The sequence below is a fragment of the Convolutriloba macropyga genome, chromosome 13, assembly GCF_964194025.1.
Source record: "Convolutriloba macropyga chromosome 13, txConMacr16.3, whole genome shotgun sequence".
In the NCBI taxonomy this organism is placed as follows: domain Eukaryota; kingdom Metazoa; phylum Xenacoelomorpha; order Acoela; family Convolutidae; genus Convolutriloba; species Convolutriloba macropyga.
Genome location: NC_134480.1, coordinates 7,711,454 through 7,725,463, shown reverse-complemented (window position 1 = coordinate 7,725,463; position 14,010 = coordinate 7,711,454). Strand labels below are relative to the sequence as shown.

General features: G+C 34.2%; 1 protein-coding gene across 1 annotated transcript in view; it reads right to left on the bottom strand.

The window, feature by feature from the left end:
• LOC142352112 (uncharacterized) overlaps positions 1-11,639 on the bottom strand; it is a 45,961-nt gene extending 34,322 nt beyond the window's left edge. Inside the window, exons 1-6 of the mRNA XM_075404484.1 lie at positions 11,201-11,639; positions 9,245-9,274; positions 7,267-7,383; positions 2,738-2,800; positions 1,938-2,108; positions 1,544-1,600 (exon numbers count right to left, since the gene is read on the bottom strand). Of these exons, the coding sequence (XP_075260599.1) occupies positions 1,544-1,600; positions 1,938-2,108; positions 2,738-2,800; positions 7,267-7,383; positions 9,245-9,274; positions 11,201-11,570 (808 nt within the window). The 5' untranslated portion in view covers positions 11,571-11,639. The remainder of the gene's footprint in view (positions 1-1,543; positions 1,601-1,937; positions 2,109-2,737; positions 2,801-7,266; positions 7,384-9,244; positions 9,275-11,200) is intronic.
• Positions 11,640-14,010: the final 2,371 nt, after the last annotated feature.

Here is a 14,010-nt window from a genome sequence, read left to right as displayed (position 1 = left end):
TAGCAAAATAGCGTGTTGGCAAATTAGCAAATTAGCTAAATAGCAAATTAGCAATTTATGTACACTAAAAAATTTTGACAAAAACGGTGTAGCAAAATTTGGTTGTGAAGTTTTTTTTCAAACTGAAGTATTTTGTTTTTCAATTTTAGTTTCTCAAAAAGTGACAGTATTGTTTTCCAAGAGAATTTATAATCTTGCAAGAATCTCGTAAATTTTCAATTCTTGCTTAACCAGGGAAGTGTTAGATGCAAAATTCAATATACATTCCCTAAATTCATCTTGCTGAAAAATTTTTCACAAGTACTCTCGCACAACAATTTGACAGAATTTTTTTCAAGTGGAATTGATTATTTAGGACAATAATTTCGAAATTTTTCTCTTCAGCAAGTGGTTCTAGGTTGTCATATAATGTCTCCTGTTTGGTGCTTAAACTCCCAACTTTTTGTTTCACCTTGTTTTTTTACTAAGAGTTTAAATTATTTAGACTAAAAAAGAAAAATATATAAATTCAGAAACTTCCTACCTAAGAGATGAATTTGAAACAAAAAATGATTCATGAAGTAAATCACGTAAGTTTGAAAAACAGTGGAGTTTTAATAATCAAGAGAATGGAAAAAATCTTGTAATACCTAACGCTTTTAGCGTAGTTGAATGTGATTTATATTCACACAGTTTTTTTTCTCAAATTGTTTTTCAACAAGGTTTTGTTCTGGTGCAAGTTGAAACTCGATTAGATACTCTACAGACCACCTAAGTGCCGATTGGTAAGTTCCATTGGACAGGTTATCCAAAAAGGTGCCAATTGAAACTCGATTAGGCACTCAACAGACACCATTGGTTTAAATGAACATGTTTTTTTGCTAAAGTTTCGACACTCTACCAATTTATCTCAAGAATCAATATAATGGCAATAACATTGAATTGATAATTCTGTTGTCAAAACGCTCAACCGTTCTCGAGACAGAAACAGAGCGCCAACGATTTCTTGAAGAGAAATATAGTACTAATTGACGCTTCAGTCTCTTGTTCTTCTCTGCATTTCTAGCAGCTCGATGTGCTGGACAACCGGTACGAAAAAAAGAGTTTGACGAATCGCCTATTAAGATCTCAGTTGTTCTTGCGAGCACATCAACTTGTCTCTCAATCGTGCTACCTTATTCCAGGCTGCGTAGTTCCTACTGCGATATTTTACTATTCCTACGTCTCAGAGATTCGTCGAGTTTTCGCTCCATCCCTGCTTTTACGTTTAGAGCTGAATCTCGTTCGACACAGAGCGGTTGATTTGTTGGTTTAGTTGTTAGTACTAACTGAATGGCATAAGATCAGGAAACGACTAAAAAGTTGGAGAACAGGTCTGAAAGTTATGAGAAAAAAATTGTCCAGAATTTTTTTCGATGTAAAAAAAGCACATTTTTTCACATGTGGCTTAAAAGTTAGAACTGATCTGAAGAGAATAAGATTTCTGGGATAAGGCAAGCTGAAATTGCGGAATGTTTTGTCGGAAAAATCATTTTTCACTTCCAAATATTTTGCCCAAACTAACGCGTCTCAACTTCATCAACAGAAATCTTCACCAAAACTGAAACCTCCTCGCACTCTACTAAAAAAATCACAAAAATTGTGACGTCTGCGCACATTTATTATATCGAGGTGTGAACATTTACGTCTGTTCTATCATACAATTGTGGGTTTCATCATGTCTTCCCTTTGCTTGGATTTTCGGATTTTCGCAAAATTCAGATTAAAGTATTAAAGTATTGATATTAAAGAATTTTTATGATCAGATCAAAATGATCTAAGATCAGAATTTGTGAGCCGATATGTAAGATTTACGTGGTTTTCCCTTGCGGATTTTCGCATCAGAGATCGATTCGACCTGTAATCTAAAACTTGGTATCGCTCATCACATTGAAGAAATGGCTATCAAAATTTCGCACCACTATATCGACTGATATCGTTGAAGATTCCGACAGCTTTGACGTAATGACGCTCTTCAAACTCAATTCTGATTTCCCAAATTTGTCCAGAGTTCGTACTTGAAATGGACAAGCAGTGACCACTCCATGGACTCATGCCCACATTGAGGTCATGAAGGGTGCTGATAGGACCTAAAATTTGTAGCTTCATCATACATTACGAAAAGAATTGACGTTTTTCGACCTGATTTGAAATAGTATCTCAAGTTTATTAGACGTCTTCATTTCATCGAAGTTTCGGTAAAAAAAAACTCAGCGGCTAGCCCAGGTTACCTGTGTTGAGGAATTTTGTTTTTCACTTATAAGAAATCGTCGTAGGAAACGAAAAAAAAACGACGTAAGAAAGGACAAAAAAAACGATCAAAAAATGACTATTTTATTTGATGAAAACGGCGTAAGAAACGACAAAAAACGACGAAAAAACGATAATTTCTTACACGCAAAAGACGATTTAAACAACGGAAATTAATGAAAACGAAGAAAACTACGACAAAACGGCTAAAATGACGACAAAACGACGAAAACAACGATTTCTTACCAAAAGATTGTCGTTTTTTCGTCGTTGTCCTCAACACGGGTAGCGGATTTATGCGCTACTTTAACCACTTTTTGTGAGTCAAGATTTTGCTGACAATAACACAATTAAATCATGAGGGCTCTTTAGCTGCAATTGACAAAAGTTCGCCCAACTGTTGACCTTTTGACCTTGGATTTGTGCAATATGAAACGTGATATAGATCTCTCGAAAAAGGTCATTTAACCTGAAATGTGGGCGTTGGTAGATGAAATCACAGCCCTGTTTCCGATGTCCAGTCGTTGGTAGCCTGAAACAAGTGATAAAAAATACTGTAAAGCCATTACAAACGAAATTAATGGAAAGGCAGTTATCTATCACCATTCCCGCCAGCTGAATGAAAAATAAACCCAAAGTTATGCATGAATTACGTTGTTGCCCAGAAACAAATTAGTTTATAGCTGTAGTTTATATCATAATCGGTGCCGCAACCATAAGGCTAAATTTTTGGGCTGGATATGGGCATATTAGTGAGCTGATATTAGTGGTCATAACTCTCATGAACTGTTTAATGTAATCCGGTACTAACGGAGACCAAACTTCTCAAATTCGTAGCTTAGATTTTGTTATTCTTGAAAATAACTGACTTACCTATAGAATTTCTTAACCATCGCCTGTCTTTTTTGATCATTTTTTTCATCAATTTTTATTTGGATTCATTTATATAAATCAACACCAAGAATTCGCCACTTTTTATTCGTCCAATGCAAATCCTCGCTTATCAGAATTTTTGAAAAATTTATAAATATATCAATTATGGCCCTATATTCAGATTAATTGATATTTTCATAAGGACTCGTTAAAACTGGACGGCTTTTCTATAAGATCTGGCACGATTCTTATGATAAGATATTTTTTTAAGATCTGGCGAAGCAAACATTAATCTTTCAAAGCTACAAAAACATGAGCTCATGTTTGGTGCACGTTTTGGCTGATTTCGGTGCCCTGAAAGCCGGCAGTTGCTACCCAGGTTGAGGTCCAGACCAAAATGGCTTCTGATCAGACCGTCCCAGACAAAAGCGACCTCTGATCAGACCGACCCAGACTGAAGTGTCCTCTGATTAGACTATAGAGCGCTCGAAGCTCAGTGTGCGCTTAAAATGCGCTCAAAAAGCTCCTCTGATCAGACTATTGTGAGCTCGAAAGTCATACCCTGATCAGACTAGTGTGCCCTCGAATCCGCAACTGATCAGATTGAAGTGCGCTCGATATAGCCTCTGATCAGAATGAAGTGCGCTCGAAATTGCCTATGATCAGACAAAAGTGCGCTCGAAGTTGCCTCTTTTTAGACTAAAGTGCGTTCAAAATAGTCTGATCAGAGAATGATTTTGAACATAAACAAATCTCTCGTTGTAATATATTCATCTCATGAAAATTGATGTTTTCAATCTTCAACTAACGAAAAGCCTATTCTAAAAGTATTGCTAAAGAAAACAAAATCAAAAAAATTCTCAAATAAATTTATTGAGCATGCCATTTTTTATGTTTTTAACTGAATAAATGAACTTAGACAGCTTTGCATGAAAACGTCTTGATCTACTTAGATTCAAAATCTTTTGTCGAAGGGAAGTTGCTATCAGCTGGACCCCTTGGTTCTGATCAAACCCATCAGATTTTTAGATGGAGTTCTGATCAGCAAGCTGCTTTCTTGTTGACTCTTACCATAGACAAAAAATATCAGTAAAAAAACTTGAAAAAAAATTTGCTCGACTTGGTCTATGGTCAGACTAGTGTGCGCTCCAATAAGCCTCTGATCAGACTAGTGTGCGCTCGAAAATGCCTCTGACCTGACCGTCCCAGACCAGATTGACCACTGTTCAGACCGTTCCAGACCAAAGTAGCCTCTGATCAGGCAAGTTCCAAGACCATTGTCCAGACAACAGTGCGCTCGAAGCCTTTTCCAGACACTGTAATTCGAGCGCACCGAGAACATGTGTGCGCTCGAAGATGGTCTGATCAGAGCTCAATTTGGTCTGGCCACCTCAACCTGGGTATCGTTGCATTGAGAGCAAAACTCCAGTTGAACTTCTATTGGGACGCAGAGTGAGACTACAAGCAAAAGCAGACTTTGAAACCCATTTTATTCAAGACCAAAGTTCCTGTAAATTTTATCAGCAGGAAGAGCTTGAACATATCTCTCATAAAACTCGAAACCTCAACTAAGACTATCCTAGTGAGCGACAACCAATTTCCAATACTGGATGAGGACAATGAGAAAACTGAACCACTAGTGGAGCAGACAATATACCAATCAGAGCCACAGTTCAGCGCACAGATGTGGGACCTTCATATCAAAACAAAGCTTCTGCAGCTACATCAGCTGCAGAGCAACAACAACCTGAATCATCAGAACCTTGGCGATCATCAACAAGAAAAAGAAAACAATTTGACAGACTTGGAGAACCTATACCCACAAACTTGCTTAAAAAGGAGGCAGTATGTGATGGTTTCAAAGAAATATCGAAAAATTCGAAGTTATAGTATTAAAGTTTCAAAGTACGAAAGAAACACTTATCTGACGAGTTTTTCTGCTATGTCGATAAGTATTGGCCACACAACAAACTCGATTCTAATTTTGTTTGGCGTTATCCTTATCTTATTGGTTCATCAACCATATATCAAAAGTTAATTCTCCCATCAATAGAAACCTAATTCTTACAGCCAATGACTTCCAACTAATGAGCTAGATTGTATCTAGGCCACATATGATTCTCATGAAATGTTGCAGAAAATACAAAATCAACTCCGGGATTAAAAACTAACATCTATTCATATGTCAATCAAGAAAAATGTTTTTCAGCTAATGTAGTTTTTCTCTGTATATTTTTTATAAACAACTATTTTAAGTACGAGCGAAATTTTGTATATTTTCAGTTCCAAATTTATTTTAAAATTTAACATACTGAATTGTTTTGACCCGTGTTATCGACCACGTTAATACCAAACATTATTCTTCTAAGAAGACTAAGAAACTGTGATCCGGAAAAATATTGTTGTACGATCAACTAAGATTTTTCCGCCCGAGTTTTTCTAATTCGTTCAACTTTGGCTGTTTTGCTCTAGTTGCTATGGAAGGGGTTCGGTAGTGAACTGCTCTGTTTCTTTAATTTGATTTAAAATTGAGAAATCAATCTGACAAAATTAACTTCAGAGTAGCCACAATAATAAAGTCGGTTAGAAAAAAATAGAGTTTTTTCTGCTTCAATTTTATATTGCTTCTCTGTTTTTGGCATATAGAAAAACTTTGACTTAAGCTATAGCGTTAGAAACAACTATAAGCAAGAACTACTTGGAAAAGGGTTATCTTGCATGATTTGAATTGAAAATGGACGGAAATTTTGGAAACTTCTCACATACGTTTATTCCTAGGCTAAATATTTTATCTATGACCAATTTTCTGATAAGATCAAATTGCACTGTCACTTACAAACGATTCAGCAGCAAAAAAAATATTATCTGAAGCAAAAACTGAATCGAAAAACGCCAGACAAAACATATTATTTCCCTACACTAACTGACAGACGAGAAGAACGGACAAAAATTTTCAAAATCCTCCATTTGGATTGACAAGTTTTCTGTTTGAGTTTATCGGGCAAAATCCACCAAATATATCCACTAAGCTCAACAAGAAATTTCGTTCGTCCCTCTGGCAATCGAAGTTTTGGGCGGTCTCTCGAAGACTCTGAAGAAGAACTTACTTCGCATTTCTTTTTAGCTGATAGCAGAAACTATCAGTCAAGGGGACATTCATTGCCTTCGATAGAGCAGTTCAATCAATTTCTGTTGTCATCATACGAGGATCGGCTACTACGCTGTTCTTGCGAACTCCGTAGTTGAAATTGTCTGTTAATTAGCGACCCGATTAAGTGGGACGCAAAGTGAAGGTAACTATTCCTATTCGCTTTTGCTGAACTGAATCAATCTCTTGAGAAGTTAGAAACACGCCCAGAATCATTATTGAACTCATCCAATGAGATGGGAGCCTTTTCTTCAGCAATGTCATCCAACAGGAGGGAACTTGTGCTCATTTCAAGTTCAATAAATCGAGGAAGGAGAAAACGAGAGTTAAAAGGCTGAGGGAGAGAGGAAGAGTCATCAAAGATCAGAGAAAACATCAAGATTGGCGATAAGAAATAATCAGCAACATTTGATTTTTAATCAAGATAAACCAATATTATTTAATAATGGAGACCACTCTGATTGCAATAAATTTTTCAACAATTTGAATATATATATATATATATATATATATATATATTTATATATATATATATATGTGTGTGTGTGTGTGATTGTGTATGTATGTATGTATGTATGTATGTATGTATGTATGTATGTATGTATGTATGTATGTATGTCTGTATGTATGTATGTATGCATGTATGTATGTATGTATGTATGTATGTATGTATGTATGTATGTATGTATGTATGTATGTATGTATGTATGTATGTATGTATGTATGTATGTATGTATGTATTTATGTATATATGTATGTATGTATGTATGTATGTATGTATGTATGTATGTATGTATGTATGTATGTATGTATGTATGTATGTATGTATGTATGTATGTATGTATGTATGTATGTATGTATGTATGTATGTATGTATGTATGTATGTTTGTGTATATGAATATATATATATATATATATATATATATATATATATATATATATATATAAATCTTATAGGCAGAAAAAGGGCACTCACTTGTGCAGAACAATCCGTTTCCATTTAAGTGCGGCGGACACAAACAGAAATATTTTTTTCCGTTGAACGAACAGGTAGCCAGGTCACTGCAGAAATGATGCCCAGTTTCGCACGGATCTAAAATCGAAGCAAGTTATTGATCAAAACTGTTTTCATTGAAAGCTATGATAAAAAAGCTTAATATTGACTTTTGGTGCCCGTTATAGTTGCACCAGATAATTATAACTCGTTACGTTGCTGTGGTTAAATTTTAGTAATTAGGGTATCCAGTGTTCACAGGATCTGAAATCTAAACAAAACTATAAAATGGTTCAGAACAAAATGTATAACTGACAACTTGATTAATCACCAGCAAAATTTTGTGTTTATCAGAATACGTGTGCTCAAAAACAGTTAAAACAGGGTCCGTGTATGAGCGTTGCTTTGTACGTGTTGGCATTTCTTCGGATAACGGAATTTACTGGCCAATATTGCTTTTATTTAGCTCCTAATTGTTTGAACCCCCCTATCGCTTTTGTTTTCACTTCATAAAACGTTTTTAGCACCCTGATTTGATAATTACTACTCTAAAGCGGCAGAGATAAAGGTGCAAGCGAAAAAAGCCGCTTGTTTTTCTGTCTATCATTCACCTAGCTTATCTACACAGAATGAAATTGTCCTGTATAACTTTTTCTATGATTCCCTGTGACAGCGATATCATTAACTCCCATTCTATGATTTCTATGTATCCTAGAAGTCTGAAAACATTTGGTTATCTTGGATTTGCCATCTTCGAAAGCAGATTTTTTGGTCTTTGGTATGGTTTCGAAGCTCAACATTGTCATAAATCATAAACTATCATCTGTTACCTGGCAAATAGTGAGCAAAAGTACACCCCAAAATGGCATCTATGAAATAACTTGTTGAGACGATATATCTAAAAGGATAAAGTCACCGATTAGACTAAGAAAAATAAAGTATAAAAAATAGTAGACTTAATTTTTTTTTAAAAATTAAAGCGCAAAATTCTGTGGGATACAGCGAGTGAGAAGCATTTTTTGTGCTGAATACTCGGCAAAAGCTTATTCTCTAACCAGGAAGATAATGCTTTTTAGTATGTTTTCAAATATTTTTTTGATAAGTAATAGTTGGCACAAATCGGCTTCTCCCCTAGTGACGAGCGGATTCAACTCTTGCAAGAATCTTGCAAGATGATTCAAAACTTGCAAGATTCTTGCAAGAATCTTGCAAGATATCAATCAAGGCAAAAGAATAAATCGGGGTACAAATGTTTTAGGAAAGATCTTTAAAGCAAATTATTTTTTATTGAACAAATTACAAAACCTTATATTTAGTGATTTACTTCGTCTAGTTTTTGTCGTTGTTTGTTTTGGAAAACTGTGTAAGTGCGGTTTTTTTTACCGTACTATATCAGTACTGCTATAGTTTTTTCAGTCCAAAGCTCGGAAAGAAAAAGGAGGAGGAAAGAACCACCAGAACCATACTGGAAAATCTCAAAAAAGTCAGGTTTTAACTTGACTTCAGAAGATTTTCCGACAGTTGATTAACTATTTCAGCTCAACCAACAGCAAAAAAGCAGCCAGGTAACCAGGACAAAAAGGTAAATGTAAATTTAAAATCTTGTAAGATTCTTGCAAGATGGATTCAAAATCTTGCAAGTCTGTTGCAAGATGGATGCAAATCTTGCAAGAATCTTTCAAGAAAAAAGGAAGAACTATGCATTCCTTGCAAGATTTCTTGCAAGATTCTTGCAAGATTTTAAATTTTTTCATCACTAGGGTCGCTCTCGATGTGTCAAGAATGTGTTTAAAAGTATTCCACGACCAATTATCTAGGGTGACCGGATCTTAAATATGTTTTTCAATGGGAAAAGGGACCTCTTCCCTGAAATCCGATTTATAGTTTTCAGGGAATCTTTTTTTCTATTGTACGTTTAATAAGACTTCATGCTCGAGATTACTGAAAAATTTCCACTCACCTTCAACTTCTGTCATTGGGCCCATCTCGCCTGAAACATGCGCATTGAATATAGCAAGCTCCAAATCTTGTTATATGAAAGATTGTATAGAAAACGGTCATATTAACGTTTGGCAACTGAAAAACAATGAAAAAGTAATTGTTTGGACAGATTTTTTTTCTCATCACTGGCACGAAATCGAGAAACTAAATTTGCTAAACATCACTAAAATACTAGAAAAGGGTTTAAATTCTAGCCCCAATGTTGCTTTTTTGAGTAAACGTGCGATTTTTTTCCCATATTTGAGCAAAATTTTCGTTTCATGGGTTTCTATGAACAAGTAAATATGCCTTTTTATAAGCCCAGTTAGGCTTTCAACCAAAGGTTGTTATCTGTGGACGAAAGCAACTTTATAATAAATCGGTCGATTAATCAGTAACGCTTTATTTACATTTTTTTGCTAATCATCTTGTATTATTAGTACACTATCTCTGATAGTTGCTTGGCTGATCCAAAAAGAACTTTGAATATTGTTTTTTTTGCGCTACAGTAACAAGCAAACAATATACAAAAAGATGTATTGACTGTACCATTGATATAATTGTTCATTCAATTAGGCCGATAAGAGTTGTTTCTTTGAATTAAGTTACTCTAAACAGTTGATGATGTCTTCGTTTTTTGTGGGCTTGTTGTGAATTATCGTTTTCATTACAATTTTTTTCAGACCGTGTTGAGTTTTTTCATTGCTATGACGTATCTCTTATTCATCAATGGGTTACTAATTTCCAGTGAACTTATGTTGATTTATAGATGGAAACCAGTATGACCTCCACCTTGTTCAAAAACAGTCTAATTAGCTTTTCAAAAATTGAATTTCCTGTTTTTAAAGCACTCCGTTCACATATTTGTTCATGTAGTATTGCAAACACCGTCTCAATTTATAAGGTTGTGATGAAGTTAAATGCCTCCCTACTCAGTTAAGATAGAGATTTTTTGCAAGCAAAGGTGTTTGAAAGACCTGAAGAAAAAAAGACAAGGCATTGGTCATTATCTCAAATAGAGCGGGACCAGTGTGATCTATTGTCTTCATCTCACGAAAAAGACCTATAAGAAGACAATGCCAGGTTTTGTTTTTCTCCAGAATTTTTTTTTAATTCATGGTTGATTTCAGAAATGTGATCTGATTATCCTAAAAATATTTGGACAAAAGAAATGTGGAAAAAATAATTACATTTCGTAAAATTGAACTCATAATCAATGTCTTCAGAACGAAAGGACAATTAACCACAAATTTTAGAAACGGTCACCAACCCTCTTACAAAACAAATTATGGGTCTTGAGATTTTTCCTTTAAACACCAGACCATTCTAATGTTTTTGGACCAATTTTAAAATCCGGTAGTCCGTCGATTATCAATGAACATGTGAATACAATAAAATCTATGAATTTCATAGTAAATATTATTCACTCTATAGGTATTAACATAGCTAAATAAGTTACCATATATATAAACGAGAAGGAGAACGCAAAGGAAGCCGAAGTAAAAGTAAGCCGACAGAAAAGCAAGCCGAAACATATGTAATAGTTATGTAATCTATCAAAAATAACACATTTTTAGTCGTTACAATCAATACTTTGCGTAGTATTATAGTGCATAATGTATTCCAATGCACCCAAGAAACAAAAATACGTCAATTTTTATACATCTAGTGGGTACGGGTCTCAGCGGACGGCTGTCCATGGCCATGCCTCTCATCCGCTATGAGATGTTATCCGGAAACCGCGGGCCAGTTATCGCGGCGAAGCGCGCCCACCGGCCCGCCAAGGTCAACTTAAAATACGGGTATTTCAAAATTTTATGGATTACTGGACCTCATTTTCAAAATTCGGCGTGCTTGCCTATCGGCTTGAATGACCACCATCAAACGAGAAGACTAAACAAAGAGATTTATTAAATGCACAGTTAGAGAAACTCACTTGAATAGATCCATGAACGTCTTGTGTTTTTCTCTGCTTTCGAGAAATCAATCAGCTTTTCTCTCTTACTACTGTAACAATTACACTTTTGGGAGTCTTCGGAAAAGGCAGACACTAACATTGTCGCGTTTGGTAGGTTTTTTGAGCATTCTTTGAAACAAATTTTTGCGTTTTTAGACCATAAAACGTAATTAGGCTCTAGGATATTTTCATTAATCGAAAACAAGTCACGTTTTGTTTGCAAAATAAAGGATGCACCGGATAATAAAACCGCAAAGTTTGTTATAATAACACTGGTTAAGGTAAATTGACGGAAATTAGATATTTTCATCATTGCACGGGAAATCTTTTTGATACAATTCTTAAGCATTTTTTTAAAAAAAGTTTATTTTAATTAAACTGATTAGTGAACAACAAACTTTTGTTTATTTTTCAAACTGAATATAATCATGATGGGAACTTCTCATTAATTAAACTTCTATGACAGCGGTGATTCTATTGTTATGGATAAATATATTACAGAAAATAATATGACTGAAATTATAGAGGATCAGCTTAATTTCCCTTCACACAAAAAGACAAAAATTCTGGCAAGCATTCGGAGTGAATGGTCTTTAAATATTTGACGACAGGAACTTCAAAGTTGTGCAGATTGGTTGAATTGATAAGAAAAACCTTAATAATAAAATTTTATTCAGCAAATCTATGAAATTTCTCAAGTGAACATCCTGTCAGCAAAAAACTTTTTAATGACCCTACTTATACCACGGAAGCATTTTTTAGAATGAAAAATTGTTTTTGCGTCTGGTTGAATGAATGGTTTTTCCTATTTGGATTTGCATCAAAGTGAAATTTTGATAGCATCAGCCGAGGCAGCTGTCTAGATTAAATATTGATAATGTCTTCGTTTTTCGGGAACTTGAGTTAGGAGCAAAGAATTACAACAGCTTGATGACAAGAAAATTTTCTTTGAAATTCAGTCTTTAAATAACTTCTGATATGGGGATATTTAAACTTCGAAGTATGCACTTTGGAAACTTTCTGGATAATTTTCTTTGGATAATTTTCTCTGAAAAACTTTCATTTTCATGAAAGATTAAAATTTTTTATGAAAAAAATATTTGCATTCATTCAGAAAAACGATCCATTCATTTGCCCAAAAGAATGACGCAGAAAATAAAAAGCACAAGTTTTCACTATATGTAAACAAAAAAATTGGAGGTAGAGATCTTTGAACTTATAGAAGTCCTCCATGAGATGAAAAAAATAAAGAACATTTTTTATTTAAACAGTTTTACGTTTGCATCAATTCGTCTCTCTTGTGGGTCCAATTTGACGCCATTTTAAAAAGGAGGCTCGTTAATGTGCGTTCGCACATGAAGTTCCGACCCGAGCTGATCTACATTTTTGTCTTGATTGTCAACCAAATGAAGAGATAAACAGAAATAGATATTTGAGTTTTAAAAAATCGTTTTAAACCCCGACCACTAATTGAAATGCATAAAACCATGCCTCATTACAGCGCTTACGAGATCTGTGAAAAAAAAACTACGAGAAAAAAACAAACAAAAAAGCAAAACGGCGAGTACTCAATATCAAAATGTCAAAGCACCTAGTAAACAACGTCAAAATGCAATCAGATAAAATCTCAACTGCACCAATTTTATTTTATCTTAACTATACAGCAGATGGGACTTCTTCTTAATGAGACTAGGTAAATGAAAAGAAAAAATTTGAGAAGAAGTTCATAAATCTATCAACTTCTTTTAAACCAAATAGATGGTCAAACAATTTCCAACGTCTTAAAAAATTTAGCTCTTCACAGATTATTTCTGAATAAATTTACTAAAAAGTCATCACGAAATTGATAGAACCTGGTTAGACAAAGCCATAGAAATGGTTTAAAGATGCAGAAAAGCTCAAAAAATTACAAACAATCTTCGAAAACGCAAAATATCGAAGACATTGCAATCATTACCTATCACATAAATATTTTTTTATTTCATTTTTATCTAAACTAATTGAGCTGAAATTATACTGAACAACTGAATGAGTTTACTTGAGCCTCATATGAAAATAGTTGAGCTCTGTTATTACTTGAATGTGGTAAAAGAAGAGAAAAAGAACACAAATATTGACCAATCACAAAACGTATATGAAAAATCATATTGTCCAACAAACAAAACATCAGGTACGTCAAAATATCAATAGAAAGTTTATTTTTGAATTACAAGGATTTGAATGGGACCTCTCCTCTCAATGATGAGAATAAATTACAAGTTGACGAAAAGAACAAAAAAAACTATACAAAAAACTAAACAAATAACGAAAAACGAAACAATTTCGAAAGAATTATACAATAAACCTCATCAGTATTCGCTATGAAATGACTAGAGTAATATTAGTAATATTTTTTATACAATCCTCAATTAGAAGCTCATGAGACCTCTCAGCATTTAGCGACTATATAAAGAATAAAAAAACAGCAAAAACAGCAAATTCTAAAAATAGATAAAACAAAACTGTCACAGCCAATAAAACTGAAATTTTCAGAATTAACATTTCCATTTTCCTTAAACTTTTAGCAACACTAAGATTGGTTTTCCTTTGGCTATAAGACTTCAAAGAATCAACAAACATGGACAAATACTTTAAAACTACAAAACATCTGAGAAAACCCGTAGTATCAACGACACTTTATTCAGTAGCTTTCATCAGAAGTCAATAAAAACGTTACGTTTTGCCTTGATAGGAAACGAAGCTGTTTTTTGCTGACCACTCATCAAACTGATATCAGAATAAGTCTTATG